The following is a 19,778-nucleotide window of genomic DNA, read 5'->3' on the forward strand; positions in this document are numbered from 1 at the left end:
GCGTGGCCTCGGGGTGAAAGGGCGGAGGGGGGCACTCCAGGAGCGGTGGCGGCCTCCTCCCCGCCGCCAGAGGGCGCTGCGCCCCGGGGTGTGTTGGGGGGTCTTAAAGTGGCAGGTGACCAGCGTGGAGTGGGGACGGACGTGGCTCCCCCCCCCCCCAAATTGGGGACAGCCCCCCCCGGAAACTGGGGACCCGCCGGGGACCCGTCATTTACATACCGGCGATTCAGGGACCAATCAGCGGGTTTGGAACGCGGCGCGCAGCCAATCAGGAGGCGGCGTCACGTCCCCCGCGCTGGCCCGGCGAAGCCACGCCCCTCACGGCTCCTGGAGGCGGGGCCTGTGGCAGCGAGGCCAATGGGCCGGGCGGCTGGGGAGGGTTATTTGCATACGGGCACGCAGTGGGCGTGGTCCCCGCCGGGCCGGGCGAGGCCCCGCCCACGCTCCCCTCTGATTGGTGGCGGCGCGGAGTCTCGTTTGCATACAGGGCGAGGGCGGCAGCGGTTCCCGCGGGAAACGGGTGTGTGATTGGGGGGGGCGAGCCCGACTCCATAGGAAACCCCACCAGCCCCATGGGAGCCCCTTCAGACCCATGGGGACCCCCCAGACCTACAGGAACCCCTCCAGCCCTATAGAACCCCCCACACCCATAGGATCCCCCCCAAACCTATAGAAACCCCCCAGTTCGCCAGGCCCCCCCCAACCCCATAGGAGTCGCCCCAGGCACATAGGACGCCCCCTCTCCCCAATTAAACTGGAGGGGTTAATTAGAGGAGCACTCTAATAAAAGCTGGATCCAGGTTGGGAAAACAACGGGTGGGGGGATTTGGGGGGCCTGGGGGGGTCCCCCTACTCCCGGGGGTACTCCCCGGCCAGGTAGACGCTCTTGCCGTCGAACTGGGTGTCCCGGAGGCAGCGCAGCAGGAAGTGCCCCAGGTCGTGCTTGGAGATGACGCGCGACCCCCCCCCGGGGTAGCCCCCAACAGTCACCGCGTACGAGCCCGTCAGGGGGCGGTCGTCTGCGGGAGAACCGGCGCTGGGGACGCTGGGGACACCGCGGGGTGGGGGGACGAGGGGATGGGGGGCACTGGGGACACGGGGGGGCGGGGGGGGATGGGGGGCACTGGGGAGACTGGGGAGACGGGGGGGGCGGGGGGATGGGGGGCACTGGGGAGACTGGGGCACTGGGGAGACTGGGGCACTGGGGGGACTGGGGGGATACTGGGGGGACTGAGGAGAATGGGGGAGTGGGGGGATTGGGGGGATTGGGGGGCTGGGGAGGCTGCTGGGTCTGGGAGATACTGGGGGGACTGGGAGATACTGGGGGCACTGGGGAAATGGGGAGACTGGGGGGACTTGGAGATACTGGGGAAACTGGGGGGATTGGGGGGACTGGGAGATACTGGGGGGGCTGAGGGCATTGGGGGAATGGGGAGACTGGGGGGGATGGGGGCATTGGGGGGAACGGGGGGACTGGAGATACTGGGGGCACTGGGGAGAATGGGGGAGTGGGAAAATTGGGGGGAATGGGGGGACTGGGAGATACTGGGGGGGATAGGGGGAATGGGGGGGATTGGGGGAATGGGGAAACTGGGAGATACTGGGAGCACTGGGAGATACTGGGGGCACTGGGGGCACTGGGGGATCTGGGGGTGCAGGGTTTGGGGGCCCCGCCGTACCCGCGATGTGGGGGGGCATGACGTAGACACAGTGCAGCCCCGAGTCCTGCAGGAGGCGCTGCATGCGCAGGTGGTCCTGGGTGACCGGGAGCAGCCGGGGGGGGACGCGCTGCAGGTCCCAGAGCAGGAACGCTGGGGGGACATTGGGGACATGGGACAGGGGACACTGGGGACATGGGACATGGGGGATGCGCTGCAGGTCCCAGAGCAGGAACGCTGGGGGGACATTGGGGACATGGGACAGGGGACATTGGGGACATGGGACATGGGGGATGCGCTGCAGGTCCCAGAGCAGGAACGCTGGGGGGACATTGGGGACATGGGACAGGGGACATTGGGGACATGGGGGACGCGCTGCAGGTCCCAGAGCAGGAACGCTGAGGGGACACTGGGGACATGGGACAGGGGACATTGGGGACATGGGGGGGACATTGGGGACACGGGGGATGCGCTGCAGGTCCCAGAGCAGGAACGCTGCACGGACAGGGACACTGGGGACATGGGGGACACTGGGGGGAAATTGGGGACAGGGGATATTGGGGACACCCACCGGACAGACAGACCGACACCCACCGGACAGACAGGGGACACCCACCGGACAGACAGACCGACACCCACCAGACAGACAGACCGGCACCCACCAGACAGACAGACTGACACCCACCGGACAGACAGACCACCACCCTGTGCACGCCGTGGGTCTTCATGGCGGCCACGATGTTCTGGGTGCCCTCGGACATGACGGTCGTGGGGCCTGGGGGGCACGGGGTTATGGGGCTGCCCCCCAAGTTTGGGGGTGATGGGGGGATCATGGGGTCCCAGGACAAGGGGGTCCCCCAAAGTTACAGGGTGTTGGTGTGGGGGTCCCTTAGGTCAAGGGGGTGACAGGGCAAGGGGGTCCCCCCACATTATGGGGTCACAGGGTGGGGGTCCCACAAACCCAGGGGGTGTTGGGGTGTCGGGGGGGTCTCGGGGGTCACCCCACATTATGGGGTCACAGGGTGGGGGGTCCCGCAAAGCCAGGGGGTGTTGGGGTGTCGGGGGGTCCCGGGGGTCACCCCACATTATGGGGTTACAGGATTTGGGGACCCCTGGGTCAAGGGGGTCCCAGGGAACTGGGGTCCCGGATGGGGGGCCGGGGGGCCGGGGGGTCGGGTTGGGACCCCGTACCCAGGTCGTCCCGTGTCCCCAGCGTGATGATCACGGCGTCCTGTCCCCTCACGGCCTCGGCCACCACCTCGGGGTCCCGGACGTCCCCAACCAGCACGCGGGCGGGGGGAGGGGTCAGGGGGGGCAGCCGGGCCCGATCCCGCACCAGCACCGTCACCGCGTACCCTGCGGACAGCGCCCGGACGCCTGGGTCCCCTCTGCTGGGGGGGCAGCACCCGGACGCCTGGGTCCCCTCTGCTGTGGGGGGAACAGTGCCCGGACGCCTGGGTCCCCTCTGCTGTGGGGGGAACAGTGCCCGGACGCCTGGGTCCCCTCTGCTGGGGGGGCAGCGCCCGGACGCCTGGGTCCCCTCTGCTGGGGGGGGAACAGCGCCCGGACGCCTGGGTCCCCAATTTTGTGGGGGTGACAGTACCTGCCCCCTATAGGGGCTGTGTGGCCCACAGAGGCTCTATAGGGCCCATAGGAACTCCACTTACCCCATGTAGGGTCTCTGCGGCTCCATAGGGCTCTACCTGCCCCATATGGGCTCTATAGGGCCCATAGGGACTCCACTTACCCCATGTAGGCCCCATAGGGCTCTACCTGCCCCATATGGGCTCTGTATGGCTCATACAGCCTCCACCTGCCCTATAGAGACTCTATATGACCCCATGGGAGCTCTGCCTGCCCCAAACGGGCGTTATCAGCCCCCTATGGCCCCTATCGGCCCCATATGGCCCCTGTCAGCCCCAGATAAGCTCTATCAGCCCCAGGCAGGGGGGCGGCCCCGCGTAGGATCCATACGGCCCCAACGAGCTGGGGCTGCCTCACCTATGGGCTCCATACGATCCCTATAGGGGCTGTATGGTCCCCATGGGTTCTATACATTCTGGTCATGGCCCCCCCGCGCCTCCCAGCTCCCACTTGCCCCCCAGTTCCCATCCCCCCCAAACCCCAGTGCCCCCAACCCTTCCATGACCCCAGGGACCCCCTGACCCCCCGTGTCCCCAGGTCCCCGCAGGTTTGGGGGCGCGGGGTGTCCCCCCTGTCCTCCCCATCCCCTCATGTTCCCCACGTTCCCGTGTCCCCTCCATCCCCCGTGCCCCCATGTCCCCCCATGTCCCCCCACGTCCCCTCTACCCTGCTCCAGCGCCTGCGCCAGTGTCACCAGCCCCGTGCGGCCGGTGGCCCCGAAGATGGCGACGTTCTTGACGGACATGGGGACACGGGACACACGGACACCCGGGGGACACCGGGGGACACCGGAGCTGCCGCCGCCCGCTGCCGGACTGGGCTTCACCCCCGGGCCTTGGCTCCGCCCCCGGGTCTTGGCTCCGCCCTCAATCCGCAGCTCCGCCCCCCGGGCTCGGCCCCGCCCTCAAACCGCAGCTCCGCCCCCGGGACTTGGCTCCTCCCCGCCTCGAGATTCGGCTCCACCCCCCCGAGATTCGGCTCCGCCCCCCAGGTCTTGGCTCCGGGGATTCGGGACCGGGGTCGGGGGGTGTCGGGCCGGGCACCCCCAATGTGTAGGTCCCCAATCTATACATTCCCGGTCTATACGTTCCCAGTCCGTGCACCGTTCCGCTCTGTGCCCCCCCAGTCTGTGGGGTCCCGGTCCATGCGGCACCAGCCTGTGCCCCCCCAGTCCATACATCCCGGTGCGTACGTCCCCCTCTCCCTGCCCCCCCGTGCACACGGCACCAGCCTCCGCGTTCCGGGGTCCCCCTGGGGGATGTGGGGGGCTGGGGGGGATACGGGGGGACGTGAGGGTGGGGGAGGGGCACGTTCCCGTTTGCGCCGTCGCGCTGGGGGGGGAGGGGCGGGGCCGCGGGCTGCGGCGGCGCGCGCTCCGGTGCGCAGGGCGGGACCGGCGGACCCGGGAGCGTGTCCGTGTGTCCGTGTCCGTGTGTCCGTCCCCCCGGTGAGTGTCCCCCCCGTGTCACCCCCCCCGCGCTGTCAGCTCCCCCCGCGGTGTCCCCCCCACCCCCCCATCCCCGCATCCCCCAGCACCCCCGCCACCCCCACCCTCGGTACCGGGGGGGGACACGAGACGCGGGGGGGGGGGGCTCCTGTGGGTGGGGGAGGGGTCCCGGGGGGGTGCGGGGGTCCCGGAGGGGGGGTTGGGTGCGGTGTCGGGGTCGCCCAAGGTGACCGGCGAGAGGGGCCCGATCCTGCTGCTGGGGGGGGGCTGAGGTGGGGGCGCCGGGGGGACTTTGTGGGTGCTGGGGGGGCGCGGGGGTGCTGTGGGAATTCAGGGGGTGCTGGGGGGCCGGGTCCCCCCGGGGTCTGTGTGTGTCCCCCAGCCCCATGGCGGCCGAGCTGGACAACATGGAGCAGCCGAACAACAACAACGGCCCCTGGGAGCCCCCCGAGCCCCCCCGGGGCTGGGACGACCCCGCCGCCACCGCCAAGATCTTCGAGTGCTCCCGCATCAAGGCCCTGGCCGGTGGGTCCTGCCCCCCGCGCCCGGACGCCTGGGTCCCTCCTGCCCGGACGCCTGGGTCCCCTAGATGTGTGGGTCCCTCACACCGGGATGGCTGCGTTTCCCCCAAATCACGCACACCTGGGTCCCCCAGACACCTGGGTCCTCCCAATTCCACACACCTGGGTCCCCCAGACACCTGGGTCCTCCCAATTCCACACACCTGGGTCCCCCAGACACCTGGGTCCTCCCAATTCCACACACCTGGGTCCCCCAGATACCTGGGTCCTCCCAATTCCACACACCTGGGTCCCCCAGATACCTGGGTCCTCCCAATTCCACACACCTGGGTCCCCCAGATACCTGGGTCCTCCCAATTCCACACACCTGGGTCCCCCAGACACCTGGGTCCTCCCAATTCCACACACCTGGGTCCCCCAGATACCTGGGTCCTCCCAATTCCACACACCTGGGTCCCCCAGATACCTGGGTCCCCCCAGTTCCCACACACCTGGATCCCCCACCCCCGGACACCTGGGTCCCCCAGATACCTGGGTCCTCCCAATTCCCCCACCCCCGAGTCCCCCATCCCCAGATGCCTGGGTCCCCTGGATACCTGGGTCCCCCCAGTTCCCACACATCTGGGTCCCCCACCCCTGGACGCCTGGGTCCCTGAATTCCCACACCCCTGGGTCCCCCAGATACCTGGGTCCCCCCAATTCCCCCACCCCCGGTCCCCTGGATACCTGGATCCCCCCAATTCCCCCACCCCTGGATGCCTGGGTCCCCCCAATTCCCCCACCCCTGGGTCCCCTGGCTACCTGGGTCCCCCAATTCCCACACCCCCAGGTCCCCTACCCCCAGATGCCTGGGTCCCCGAATTCCCCCACCCCTGGGTCCCCTGGATACCTGGGTCCCCCCAATACCCCCACGCCCGTGTCCCCTGGGTACCTGTGTCCCCCGCTCCCCAGCGGCCGCCCGTGTCCCCGGGTACCTGTGTCCCCCGTTCCCCACCAGCCACCTATGTCCCCGGGTATCTGTGTCCCCCATTGCCCCACGCCTGTGTCCCCTGGGTACCTGTGTCCCCGCTCCCCAGCGGCCGCCCGGGTCCCCGGGTACCTGTGTCCCCCGTTCCCCCACGCCCGTGTCCCCGGGTACCTGTGTCCCCCGTTCCCCCACGCCCGTGTCCCCGGGTACCTGTGTCCCCCGTTCCCCCACGCCCGTGTCCCCGGGTACCTGTGTCCCCCGTTCCCCCACGCCTGTGTCCCCGGGTACCTGTGTCCCCCGTTCCCCCACGCCCGTGTCCGTGTCCCCGGGTACCTGTGTCCCCGCTCCCCAGCGGCCGCCCGTGTCCCCGTGTCCCCGCAGACGAGCGGGACGCGGTGCAGAAGAAAACCTTCACCAAGTGGGTGAACGCGCACCTGGCGCGCGCGGCGCTGCGCGTGGGCGACCTGTACTGCGACCTGCGCGACGGCTTCGCGCTCACGCGCCTGCTGGAGCTGCTCTCGGGGGAGCAGCTGGTGAGCGCTGCTGCCCTCGGGGCCTCCGGGGACCCCCGCACCGCCCAGGGCCTCCGGGGACCCCCGCACCGCCCAGCGCCACCAGGGACCCCCTGTCACCGCCCAGTGTCACCGGGGACCCCCTGTCACCATCACCACCCAGCCCTGTTGGGTTTGGGATTACTGGGGACCCCCTGTCACCGTCACCACCACCCAGGTCCAATCTCTGTTGAGCTTCGGACCTCAGTGTCATTGTCCCCACCACCCAGGTCCCATCTCTGTTGAGCTTGGGATCTCAATGTCATTGTCACCACCACCCAGGTCCCATCTCTGTTGAGCTTGGGATCTCAATGTCATTGTCCCCACCATCCAGGTCTCATCTCTGTTGAGACTGGGACCTCAGTGTCATTGTCACCACCACCCAGGTCCCATCTCTGTTGAGACTGGGACCTCAGTGTCATTGTCCCCATCACCCAGGTCCCATCTCTGTTGAGACTGGGACCTCAGTGTCATTGTCACCACCACCCAGGTCCCATCTCTGTTGAGGCTGGGATGAGTTGGGACCTCAATGTCATTGTCACCACATCCAGGTCCCATCTCTGTTGAGCTTGGGACCTCAATGTCACCATTCCCACCAGCCAGGTCCCATCTCTGTTGAGGCTGGGATGAGTTGGGACCTCAATGTCACCGTCACCACCACCCAGCTCCCATCTCCAATGGGTTTGGGATCATTGGGGTGCCGGAGGTGGGCGGTGGCCCCGGGTGGGTGACGGTGGCGCTGTCCCCAGCCCAAGCCCACGCGGGGCCGCATGCGGATCCACTCGCTGGAGAACGTGGACAAGGCGCTGCAGTTCCTGAAGGAGCAGCGCGTGCACCTGGAGAACGTGGGCTCCCACGACATCGTGGACGGGAACCACCGCCTCACGCTGGGCCTCATCTGGACCATCATCCTGCGCTTCCAGGTGCCCGGGGCGTCCCCGCCGTGGGGACAGCGGTGTCCCCGGCGCCCGGCGTCATGGGGCACCCCCGGCGTCTCCCCAGATCCAGGTGATCAAAATCAAGACCGAGGACAACCGGGAGACGCGCTCGGCCAAGGACGCGCTGCTGCTCTGGTGCCAGATGAAGACAGCGGGGTGGGTGTGACCGCCCCCTGGTGGCGGGGTGGACCTCCTGGGTGGTGGAGTGGACCCCACGGATGGTGGGATGGACCTTCTGGATGGTGGGATGGACCCCACGGGTGGTGGGGTGGACCCCATGGGTGGTGGGATGGACCTTCTGGTGGTGGAATGGACTCCATGGGTGGTGGGATGGACCTTCCTGGTGGTGGGATGGACCTTCTGGGTGGTGGGATGAATCCTCCTGATGGTGGGATGGACCCTTTGGGTGGTGGGATGGACCCCACGGATGGTGGAATGGACCCCATGGGTGGTGGGGTGGACCCTTTGGGTGGTGGGGTGGACCTCTTGGGTGGTGGGGTGGACCCCACGGGTGGTGGGATGGATCCCCCATGGACAAGGTGACAGTCCCACCACCCCGTGACCGCCACCTCGTCCCCACAGCTACCCCGAGGTGAACATCCAGAACTTCACCACCAGCTGGCGGGACGGCTTGGCCTTCAACGCCCTCATCCACAGGCACCGGTGCGCCCGCCGGGAAGCTGGGGACCACCCGGACGCCTGGGTCCCCCCCGGACGCCTGGGTCCCCCCCGGACGCCTGGGTCCCCGGCGGGGTCCGACGCGCCGTTGTCCCCTTCTAGGCCGGATCTCATTGACTTCCACAAGCTGACCAAGTCCAACGCGACCTACAACCTCCAGCAGGCGTTCAACACGGCCGAGCAGCAGCTGGGGCTCAGCAAGCTGCTGGACCCCGAGGGTAGGGGGGGACACCACGGGGTCCGTTTGTCCGTCCGTCCGTGCGGGGCGAGGTGTCCCCAGCGCCCCGTTCACCGCTCCCGCCGTGTTCTCCACCTCCAATGGGTTTTTGGGGGCCCCGAGGTTGGGGGTGGGGTTGGGGATGGACCGCGGTGGTCAGGGGGACCTGGGGGGACCTTGGGGGGCCCTTGGGGACCCACGTGTCACCCCCGCCAGACGTCAACATGGAGGACCCCGACGAGAAGTCCATCATCACCTACGTGGTGTCCTTCTACCACTACTTCTCCAAGATGAAGGCGCTGGCGGTGGAGGGGAAGCGCATCGGGAAGGTGGGTTCTGGAACACGTTCTGGAACACGTTCTGGAGCGCCTTGGGGTTCTCCGTCCATCCTTGGGGTTCTCCATCCATCCCTGGGGTTCTCCATCTATCCTTGGGTTCTCCATCCTCTGCCCCATGGGGTTCTCCACCCTCTGCCCCATGAGATGCCCCATCCCTGCTCCTTGGGGTTCTCCATCCTTTGCTCTTTGGGGTTCTCCACCCTTGGGGTTCTCCACCCTTTGCTCCATGGGGTTCTCCATCCTTGGGGTTCTCCACCTTCTGCTCCATGGGGTTCTCCATCCATTCTTGGGGTTCTCCATCCTCTGTTCCATGGGGTTCTCCATCCTTTACCCTTTTGGGGTTCTCCATCCTTGGGGTTCTCCGTTCTCTACTCCATGGGGTTCTTCATCCACCCTTGGGGTTCTCCATCCTCTACTCCATGGGGTTCTTCATCCACCCTTAGGGTTCCCCATCCTCTACTCCATGGGGTTCTCCATCCTTGGGGTTCTCCGTTCTCTACTCCATGGGGTTCTTCATCCACCCTTGGGGTTCCCCATCCTCTGCTCCATGGGGTTCTCCATCCATGGGCTTCTCCACCCTTGGGGTTCTCCATCCTCTGCGCTGTTGGGGTTCTCCATCCCTGCCCCCCGGGACGCCGCGACCCTTGCTGTGCGGGCTGTGCACCCCGTCCCCGCGCCGGCAGGTTCTGGACCAGGCCATGGAGGTGGAGGCCATCGCGGGGCGGTACGAGGCGCTGGCGGCCGAGCTGCTGGCCTGGATCCACCACACGGTCGCCGTCATCGCCACCCAGAAGTTCGCCAACTCGCTGAGCGGCGTCCAGCAGCAGCTCCAGGCCTTCACCGCCTTCTGCACGCTGGAGAAGCCGGTCAAGTGAGGAGCCCCGGCCCGGAGGGGACAACGCGGCCGCGGTGGCTGCGGCGTCACCGCCGCGCTGTGCCCTTGCAGGTTCCAGGAGAAGGGGAACCTGGAGGTGCTGCTCTTCACCATCCAGAGCAAACTGCGCGCCAACAACCGCAAGCTCTACGTCCCCAGCGAGGGAAAGAGCATCTCCGACATCAACAAGGTGCTGGGGGCGGGCGGCGGGTCCTGGACCTCGAGAAGGGCTGGGGACCCCCCGCTGGTTCTGCATCTGTCCTTGGGGGTCTCCATCCTCTGCTCCATGAGGATCTCCATCCATCCTGGGGTTCTCCGTCCATCCCTGGGGTTCCGTGTCCATCCCTGGGGTTCTCTGTCCATCCTTGGGGGGTTCTGCATCCATCCCTGGGGTTCTGCGTCCATCCCTGGGGTTCTCTGTCCATCCTTGGGGGGTTCTGCGTCCATCCCTGGGGTTCCGCGTCCATCCCTGGGGTTCTCTGTCCATCCTTGGGGGGTTCTGCATCCATCCCTGGGGTTCCGCGTCCATCCCTGGGGTTCTCTGTCCATCCTTGGGGGGTTCTGCGTCCATCCCTGGGGTTCTGCGTCCATCCCTGGTTGACCCGGTGTCCACGCCGCCAGGCCTGGACCCGCCTGGAGAAGGCGGAGCACGAGCGGGAGGCGGCGCTGCGCAACGAGCTGATCCGGCAGGAGAAGCTGGAGCTGCTGGCCCAGCGCTTCGACCACAAGGTGGCCATGAGGGAGACGTGGCTGAACGAGAACCAGCGCCTGGTCTCGCAGGTGGGGGGCGTGGTGGGACCCCCATGGAACCCAAGGGTTGGGTGGTGGGACCCCCATGGAACCCAAGGGTTGGATGGTGGGACCCCCTAGGAACCCAAGGGTTGGGTGGTGGGACCCCCTAGGAACCCGAGGGTTGGGTGGCGGGACCCCCATGGGACCCAAGGGTTGGGTGGTGGGACCCCCTTGGAACCCGAGGGTTGGGTGTGGTGGGAGCCCCTTGGAACCCGAGGGTTGGGTGTGGTGGGACCTCCTTGGGACCCAAGGGTTGGGTGGTGGGACCCCCATGGGACCCAAGGGTTGGGTGGTGGGACCCCCTAGGAACCCGAGGGTTGGGTGTGGTGGGACCTCCTTGGGACCCAAGGGTTGGGTGGTGGGACCCCCATGGGACCCAAGGGTTGGGTGGTGGGACCTCCTTGGGGCCCAAGGATTGGGTGGTGGGACCCCCATGGGACCCAAGGGTTGGGTGTTGGCACCTCCTGGGTCTTCTCCTCGGCTGGAGTGGGATTGAGGAACCCAAGGGTTGGGCGGTGGGACCCCCGTGGAACCCAACTCTTGGGTGGTGGGATGTCCTGCGAACCCAACCTTTGGGTGGTGGCGCCCCATTGGTGGCCTCATTGGGCTCCTTGCTTGACCGCGGCGGTGCCGCCACCTCTCGCGCCGCAGGACAACTTCGGCTACGACCTGCCGGCGGTGGAGGCCGCCATGAAGAAGCACGAGGCCATCGAGGCCGACATCTCCTCCTACCACGAGCGCATCCAGGTGGTGGTGGAGTTGGCCGTGGAGATGGAGTCCGAGGGCTACTACGACACCAAGCGCATCGGCGCCCAGAGGGACAACGTCCTGCGGCAGTGGGGGCTCCTGACCGAGCTGCTCCGCGCCCGCCGCGCGCGCCTGGAGCAGCACCTGGCGCTGCAGAAGATCTTCCAGGAGATGGTCTACATGATCGACTGGATGGAGGAGATGCAGGTGGCGCCGGGGGCCGCGGCGGGGCGGGGGGCGCGGCGGGACGGTCCCAACCGCTGCGTGGCTCCCCCAGGCGCTGCTGGTGTCCAAGGAGCCGGGGAAGCACCTCCTGGAGGCCGAGGACCTCCTGCAGAAGCACGGGCTGCTGGAGGCCGACATCGCGGCGCAGACCGAGCGCGTGCGCGCCCTCAACGCCGCCGCGCTCCGCTTCTCCGAGCTGGAAGGTGACGCGGGGACGCGCGCGGGCCCGGGCGCCCCGGCCGGGTCACTGGGGCCCTCGCCGAGACTTCGGTTGCGTTGGCACAGGTTACCAGCCCTGCGACCCCCAGATCATCCGCAACCGCGTGAGCCACGTCCGGACGTGCCTGGAGGAGCTGGGGGCGCTGGCGCGGCGGCGGCGCGGGGAGCTCGAGGACTCGCGGCAGCTCTGGGGCTTCTTCCAGGAGATGGAGGAGGCCGAGGGCTGGATCCGCGAGAAGGAGCAGATCCTGGCGGCCAAGACCTGCGGCCGCGACCTCAGCAGCGTCCTGGCGCTGAGCGCCGAGCACAAGAGCATGTTGGGCGAGCTGGGCAACCGGCGGGCGCGGCTCCACCAGGCGGCCAAGCGGGGCGAGCAGCTCCTGGCCACCAAGCGCTTCAGCCCCGGCGCCATCCAGGAGAGGACGCGCGAGGTGCGGCAGCGCTGGAAGAAGCTGGAGGAGATCACCGGGCTGCACCAGCAGCGCCTGCAGGAGGCGCTCGGCTTCTTCCAGTTCAGCGCCGAGACGGACGACCTGGTGGCCTGGCTGCAGGACACCTACCGCCTGGCGTCCAGCGACGACTTCGGCCACGACGAGCACTCCACGCAGGCGCTGCTGCGCCAGCACCGCGCGCTGCTGGAGGAGCTGGACAAGCACCGCGCCGCCGTGCTGGCGCTGCGCAAACAGCTGGCGCAGCTGGCGCCCGAGCACCGGCGCGGCGTGGACGTGCAGGTGCGCGTGGTGGAGGTGGAGCAGCTGTACGGGGAGGTGGCCGAGGTGGCCGTGCTGCGGCAGCAGTGGCTGCAGGACGCGCTGGCCGTCTACCGCATGTTCGGCGAGGTGCGCGCCTGCGAGGTCTGGCTGGACGAGAAGGAGCAGTGGCTGCAGAGGATGGAGCTGCCCGAGGAGCTCGATGAGGTCGAGGTCGTCCAGCACAGGTGGGTGGGGGACGGGGGGTGGGAACTGGACGCTGGGGTTCATTGGGCCATCATTGGCCACCACGGGTCACGTCTGGTCACCGTTGGCCACCACGGGTCACGTCTGGCCATCGTTGGCCACCACGGCTCACGTCTGGTCACCGTTGGCCACCACGGGTCACGTCTGGCCATCACTGGCCACCACGGGTCACGTCTGGTCACCGTTGGCCACCACGGCTCGCATCTGGTCACCATTGGCCACCACGGGTCACGTCTGGTCACCGTTGGCCACCACGGGTCACGTCTGGCCATCATTGGCCACCACGGGTCACATCTGGCCATTGTTGGCCACCACGGCTCGCATCTGGTCACCATTGGCCACCACGGGTCACGTCTGGCCATCATTGGCCACCACGGGTCACGTCTGGTCACCGTTGGCCACCACGGCTCGCATCTGGTCACCATTGGCCACCACGGGCCACGTCTGGTCACCGTTGGCCACCACGGGTCGCGTCTGGCCATCATTGGCCACCACGGGTCACGTCTGGTCACCGTTGGCCACCACGGGTCACGTCTGGCCATCATTGGCCACCACGGGTCACGTCTGGTCACCGTTGGCCACCACGGCTCGCATCTGGTCACCATTGGCCACCACGGGTCACGTCTGGTCATTGTTGACCATCACGGGTCACGACTGGCCATTGTTGATCTCTATGGTCACATCTGGCCATCGTTGGCCACCACGGCTCACATCTGGTCATCGCTGACCTCCATGGGTCACATCTGGCCATTGTTAGCCAACATGGGTCACATCTGATCACCACTGAGCTCTGTGGGTCACATCTGGCCATCGCTGACCATCGTGGCTCACAACTGGCCACCATTGACCTCTATGGGTGACATCTGGCCACCGTTGACCACCACAGCTCACAACTGGCCACCGTTGACCTCCATGGGTGACGTCTGACCACCATTGACCTCCATGGGTCACATCTGGCCACCGTTGACCTCTGTGGGTCACATCTGGCCACCGCTGACCGCCGGGGTGCCCCTGGGCAGGTTTGAGAGCCTGGACCAGGAGATGAACAGCGTCATGGGGCGCGTCCTGGACGTCAACCACGTGGTGCAGCAGCTGCTGGACGGGGGCCACCCCAGCTCGGAGGAGGTTCGATCCTGCCAGGACCACCTCAACGGCAGGTGCGGCGCGGGGAGGGAGCTCAACTGTCCCGGGGGTCCATCCTGCCCGGGGTTGGCCTCATCTTGCTTGGGGGTTCCTGGGTGGTGGGGCTGGTTATAGACCCAATCATGTGGTTCTCCAAGCCTGTAGAGCATCTCCATGGAGCTCGGCTCTCATTGCCATGGGCCAAGACCATCACAAGGGTCTTTGGTGGCCAGAGTTGACCTCGGGGGGCTCCTGGGTGGTGGGGCTGGTTATAGACCCCGACCTGGGGTTCTCCAAGCCTGGTAGAACATCTCCATGGGGCTCGGCTCTCGTCGCCATGGACTGAGACCATCGCAAGGGTGTTTGGTGGCCAGAGTTGACCTCGGGGGGCTCCTGGGTGGTGGGAGCAGCTGTGGGGCCGGTTGTGGACCCCAACCTGTGGTTCTCCCAGCATGGTGGGACCTCCCCGTGGGGTCCAGCTCTCCTGTTGGTTGGGCCAAGCGCACCCCAAGCGCCGGCGATGCCCGCGGCTGAGCCCACGCCGCTCTTGTCCCATTCCCATCCCCGTCAGGTGGAACCGCGTGGTGGAGCTGGTGGAGCAGAAGAAGACCCAGCTCAGCTCCATCCTGAAGATCCAGAACTACCTCCTGGAGTGCGGCGAGATGAAGGCGCAAGTGCGGGAGAAGAGAAAAGCCATCGAAGCCACCCAGTCCGGCGGCGGCGACCTGGGCGGCGTCCTGGCCCTGCAGCGCCGCTTGTCCACCATGGAGGCGGCTCTGGTGGTGCTGGAGCCGCGGCTGCTGGAGCTGCAGCGCCAAGGCGAAGCCCTGGCGGCCGCCCACCCTGGGCGGGCGCTGGAGGTCCTGCTGCCCTTCGAGCAGATCAGCGAGGAGTGGGAGGCGCTCACCAGGGCGCTCCAGGGCTGCGAGGACTCGCTGAGCATCGCCGGGCGCCTGCAGCGCTTCATCCAGGACCTGGACACCTTCTTGGGTTGGCTGGTGAAGACCCAAGCGGCCGTGGCCTCCGAGGAGGTCCCCGAGACGCTGGCTGACGCCGAGAGGCTGCTGAGCCACCACGCGGCGCTCAAGGAGGAGATCAACGGCTACGAGGAGGACTACGCCAAGATCCAGGCGGCCAGCGAGCTGCTGGCGCTGGAGGAGACCGAGGTGCCGTCCCTGTCGCTGCAGCAGTGGCTGCAGAAGCTGGACGCCGGCTGGGGGAAGCTGCTGCAGAGCTGGGAGACGCGGCGGGAGGTGCTGGTGCAGGCGCACGTCTTCCAGCTCTTCCTCCGCGACGTGCAGCAGTGCGAGAGCAGCCTGGACAACCAGGTGGGGACGGGGGAGGAGGGTGGGTGGGCCTTCTTGGGTTTGGTTGGTCGTCTTGGGCGTGGTTGGCTTTGTCTTGGGCATGGTTGACCACCTTGGTATTGCTTGGTTGATCCTTGGGCTTGGTTGACTATCTTAGGCTTGGTTGACCCTTGTGGTTGACCTTGTCTTGGGCTTGGCTGACCCTCTTGGTCTTGCTTGGTTGACCCTTCTGGTTGACCTTGTCTTGGGCTTGGTTGACCATCCTGGGCTCTATTGACCTTCTGGTTGAGCTGGAGCAGGCAGGTAGAGATGGGTGGGAGAAGGGTTTGGTGGACCTTCGTGGGCTTGGTTGGCCATCCTGGGCTTGGTTGGCCTTCGTGGGCTTGGTTGACGTTCTTTTGGCCTGGTTGACCATCTTGGTTGCCCTTCTGGCTGAGCTGGAGCACCACGAGCCACCCCCACCGTCCCCCCTCCCCAGGAGGCCGCGCTGCTCCGGGCCGAGCTCCCAGCCACGCTGGAGGGGGCGACCAGCGCCCTCAGGAAGCACCAGGACTTCACCACCACCATGGAGCTCAACCTGCAGAAGGTGCAGCTGGTGCTGCAGGCCGGCGAGAGCCTCCGGCGCCAGGGCAACCGCTACGGCGACCGTGCGGCCGAGGCCGCCGAGCGCCTCCGCGACAAGTGGGTGCCGGGACCCCGCCCCCAACCCCCGGGACCCGCCCCCAAGCCCCGGGGACCCGCTCCCAATCCCCAGGGATGTGCCCCCAGTCCCAGGACCCGCTCCCAATCCCCCAGACCCGCCCCTAAGCCCCCGGGACCCGCTCCCAGTCCCCGGGGACCCGCCCCCAATCCCCGGGGACCCGCCCCCAGCCCCAGGACCCGCCCCAGCCCCAGGACCCGCCCCCAGCCCCAGGACCCGCCCCCAGCCCCAGGACCCGCCCCAGCCCAGGACCCGCCCCCAGCCCCAGGACCCGCCCCCAGCCCCAGGACCCGCCCCAGCCCCAGGACCCGCCCCCAGCCCCAGGACCCGCCCCCAACTCCAGGACCCGCCCCCCAACCCTAGGAGCCGCCCCCACCCCCAGGGCGCCCCCCAGGGGCCGATGGCGGCGCTGGCCCCGCTGGTGCCTCCTCCCCGCGGTCAATCACCCGTGCCTCGGTTTCCCCCTTGTGTTAATTACCTCGGAGGGCGGGGGGTTAATGAGGCGCTAATTAGGCTGCTGGGGGGGAGGGGTCTGCGCTAAGCCCCGCCCCCTCCCCGCCCCCCCAGGAGCGACCGCAACCAGCGGTTGGCCCAGGAGAGGACGCAGCGCCTGGCGGACGAGCTGGAGCTCCAGAGGTTCCTCCAGAACTGCCGCGAGGTGCGACCCGGCGCCTGTCCCAGGGTCCCCCGTGTCCCCAGGGTCTCCCCAGTGTCCCCCCGCGTCCCCCCAGTGTTCCCAAGCGTCCCCATGTGTCCCCAAGGGTCACCCCAGGTGTCCCCCAGCGTCCCCAAGGGTCCCCAGTGTCCCCCCAAGTGTCCCCCTGGGTGTTTCCCGTGTCCCCCCGTGTCCCTGGGTGTCCCCCCAGTGTCCCCAAGGGTCACCCCAGGTGTCCCCCAGTGTCCCCCCAGTGTTCCCAAGGGTCCCCAGTGTCCCCCTGGGTGTCCCCCCAGTGTCCCCCGTGTCCCCAAGGGTCCCCCCGTACCCCGCTGTCCCCGCGTGTCCCCCCAGGTATCCCCCAGTGTCCCCCAGCTGTCCCCCCAGTGTCCCTCGTGTCCCCCAGTGTCCCCAATTCCCCCCCCACGCCCCCCGGCCCCTCCCGCCCCCAAACTCCCCCCATGGCGCGGGGGGTCCTGCTGGTGCCCCCTCCTGCTGCTGTGACCCCACGTTGGTGTCACTGTCCCCAGTGGGGTCTGATAACGTCACCCATGGCTCTGGGTGTCCCCACTGACCCCCCCACCCCAAAATGACCCGGGGGGTCCCCAAATATGCCCCCTGGCGTTCGGGGGGGGTTGCTGGGGGGTGGGCGCTGCCGGTGTCACCGTCCTCAATGGGGTTCACACAATGTGACCCATGGATTTGGGGGGGGTGTCCCCGAGCCCCCCCACTGTCCCCGGGGTTCCCATTGGCCCCCCCGCGGTGGCGCCGGCGGCGGCACAAACTGCGGCATCATCTTCATCCCATCAGCACCTCCTCCCCCATCACCATCACCATCATCACCGTCACCTCCCCCCCATCACCATCATCACCGTCACCTCCCCCCATCCCCATCACCATCATCATCACCATCATCACCGCGCGACCACGGCCCGGCCGCCTCTCCTCGCACCCCCGCATTTTGGGGGGGGTTCTCCTTCATTTTGGGGGGGTTTTCCCTCCTTTTTGTGGCTCCTCCTTCCATTTTTGGGGCATCCTCCTTCCTTTTGGGGGGGCTTCTCCTTCCTCTTTTGGGATCCTCCTTCCTTTTCGGGGGACTCTCCTTCATTTTCGGGGGGGTTCTCCTTCATTTTCGGGGGGGGGGTTCTCCTTCGTTTTGGGGCCGTTCTGCATCATTTTTGGATCGTTCTGCATCATTTTTGGATCGTTCTGCATCATTTTTGGATCGTTCTGCATCATTTTTGGGGCCGTTCTGCATCATTTTTGGACCGTTCTACATAATTTTGGGCCACTCTGCATCATTTTTGGGTCGTTCCGCACCGCTTTTGGGCCGTTCCGCACCGTTTTTGGGCCGTTCCGCACCGTTTTTGGCTCGTTCCGCATCGTTTCGGGCCGTTCTCTCACGGCCCCCCCGTCTCGGGGTCTCCCCCCAGCTGCATGCGTGGGTCCGGGAGCAGGTGCTGATGGCCGGGGACCCCTCCCGGGACCCCCCCGCGCCCCCCCGGCCGTGGCAGCGGGAGCGGTTGGTGCTGGCGGAGCTGCCGCAGAACCGCGAGTGGCTGCGCCGCATCGAGAAGGTGGGAACGGGGGTTTAACCCGTATGTGCCGGGGGGGCGGGGGGGTTAACCCGTATGTGCCGGGGGGGCGGGGGGGTTAACCCGTATGTGCCGGGGGGGCGGGGGGGTTAACCCGTATGTGCCGGGGGGGGCGGGGGGGTTAACCCGTATGTGCCGGGGGGGCGGGGGGGTTAACCCGTATGTGCCGGGGGGAACGGGGGGGTTAACCCGTATGTGCCGGGGGGGGCGGGGGGGTTAACCCGTATGTGCCGGGGGGAACGGGGGGGTTAACCCGTATGTGCCGGGGGGAACGGGGGGGTTAACCCGTATGTGCCGGGGGGGGCGGGGGGGTTAACCCGTATGTGCCGGGGGGGGCGGGGGGGTTAACCCGTATGTGCCGGGGGGAACGGGGGGGTTAACCCGTATGTGCCGGGGGGGGCGGGGGGGTTAACCCGTATGTGCCGGGGGGGGCGGGGGGGTTAACCCGTATGTGCCGGGGGGAACGGGGGGGTTAACCCGTATGTGCCGGGGGGAACGGGGGGGTTAACCCGTATGTGCCGGGGGGGGCGGGGGGGTTAACCCGTATGTGCCGGGGGAACGGGGGGGGGGGTTTAACCCCGTATGTGCCGGGGGGAATGGGGGGGTTAACCAGTATGTGCCGGGGGGAACAGGGGGGTTAACCAGTATGTGCCGGGGGGGGCGGGGTTAACTCTTCTGTGCCGGGGGGGGGGAATGGGGGGGGTTTAACCCCGTATGTGCCGGGGGGGAGGGCGAGGTTAACCCTTCTGTGTCGGGGGGGGGGGGGGGATGGGGGGGTTAACCCTTCTGTGTCGGGGGGGGGGATGGGGGGGTTAACCCTTCTGTGTCGGGGGGGGGGGATGGGGGGGTTAACCCTTCTGTGTCGGGGGGGGGGATGGGGGGGTTAACCCTTCTGTGTCGGGGGGAGGGGGATGGGGGGGTTAACCCTTCTGTGTCGGGGGGGGGGATGGGGGGGTTAACCCTTCTGTGTCGGGGGGGGGGGATGGGGGGGTTAACCCTTCTGTGCTGGGGGGAGGTGGGGAGGGGAGGGAGGGGGAGGGGGGGCGTTTGCGGGTGGTTGGGTCCATCCCCCCCCCCCCCGCAGCTGCACCTGGGCGCGCTGCAGCCCCTCCCCCGCTCCTCGGCAACCCCCCCATTTCTTTGCACCCCGCTTTTGCTGCATCCCACCTTGCACCCCCCCTTTGCAGCCCCCTTCACTGCACCCCCCTTCACTGCACCCCCCTCTTCACTGCACCCCCTTTCACTGCACCCCCCCCTTTGCACCCCCCTTTTTGCTGCACACCCCCTTGTGCCCCCTCCTTGCACCCCCTTTGTTGCATCCCAATTTTGCAACCCCCCCCTTTTTGCACCCCCTTTCGTTGCCTCCCCTTTGCACCCCCCTCCGTTGTGCCCCCATTTTGTTGCACCCCCATTTTGTTGCACCCCCATTTTGCACCCCCCCTTTGTCGCACCCCCCTTTGACCCCTCCTTTTCACCTCCCCCTTGAACCCCCTTGACCCCCATTGACCCCCTTGACTCCCCATTGATCCCCCTTGACCTCTATTGGTCCCTCTTGACCCCCATTGATCCCCCTTGATCTCTATTGATCCCTCTTGATCCCCATTGATCCCCCTTGGGCCCCATTGAC

The 19,778-nt window shown here is 67.6% G+C and overlaps 2 protein-coding genes across 7 annotated transcripts in view; one reads left to right on the forward strand and one right to left on the reverse strand.

Moving 5' to 3' along the window:
* Positions 1–763: 763 nt before the first annotated feature.
* On the reverse strand, positions 764–3,421 carry BLVRB (biliverdin reductase B). Its single transcript, XM_071800761.1, has 5 exons — positions 3,406–3,421; positions 2,850–3,014; positions 2,230–2,433; positions 1,680–1,811; positions 764–1,019 (listed from the first exon to the last, which is right to left on the reverse strand). The coding sequence occupies exons 1-5, from the start codon at positions 3,419–3,421 to the stop codon at positions 850–852; spliced, it is 687 nt and encodes a 228-aa protein (XP_071656862.1). The 3' UTR covers positions 764–849.
* Positions 3,422–3,787: 366 nt separating this feature from the next.
* The window catches only part of SPTBN4 (spectrin beta, non-erythrocytic 4), a 32,289-nt gene continuing 16,298 nt past the window's right edge, over positions 3,788–19,778 (forward strand). Inside the window, exons 1-21 of one of the 6 annotated variants that reach the window (XM_071800833.1) lie at positions 3,915–4,293; positions 4,397–4,749; positions 5,132–5,274; positions 6,619–6,770; positions 7,538–7,711; positions 7,791–7,882; positions 8,309–8,389; positions 8,507–8,622; positions 8,838–8,950; positions 9,643–9,830; positions 9,906–10,023; positions 10,455–10,613; positions 11,277–11,579; positions 11,650–11,800; positions 11,883–12,424; positions 12,512–12,753; positions 13,792–13,929; positions 14,466–15,222; positions 15,680–15,882; positions 16,469–16,559; positions 17,990–18,133. In XM_071800833.1, coding sequence (XP_071656934.1) covers positions 3,946–4,293; positions 4,397–4,749; positions 5,132–5,274; positions 6,619–6,770; positions 7,538–7,711; positions 7,791–7,882; positions 8,309–8,389; positions 8,507–8,622; positions 8,838–8,950; positions 9,643–9,830; positions 9,906–10,023; positions 10,455–10,613; positions 11,277–11,579; positions 11,650–11,800; positions 11,883–12,424; positions 12,512–12,753; positions 13,792–13,929; positions 14,466–15,222; positions 15,680–15,882; positions 16,469–16,559; positions 17,990–18,133 — 4,608 coding nt within the window. In that variant the 5' untranslated portion in view covers positions 3,915–3,945. Of the gene's footprint in view, positions 4,294–4,396; positions 4,750–5,131; positions 5,275–6,618; positions 6,771–7,537; positions 7,712–7,790; positions 7,883–8,308; positions 8,390–8,506; positions 8,623–8,837; positions 8,951–9,642; positions 9,831–9,905; positions 10,024–10,454; positions 10,614–11,276; positions 11,580–11,649; positions 11,801–11,882; positions 12,754–13,791; positions 13,930–14,465; positions 15,223–15,679; positions 15,883–16,468; positions 16,560–17,989; positions 18,134–19,778 lie in introns of all 6 variants that reach the window. The other 5 variants (XR_011736137.1, XR_011736138.1, XM_071800831.1 and 2 more) reach the window with 5 other exon arrangements.

The sequence above is a fragment of the Patagioenas fasciata genome, chromosome 33 (genome assembly GCF_037038585.1).
Source record: "Patagioenas fasciata isolate bPatFas1 chromosome 33, bPatFas1.hap1, whole genome shotgun sequence".
NCBI lineage: Eukaryota > Metazoa > Chordata > Aves > Columbiformes > Columbidae > Patagioenas > Patagioenas fasciata.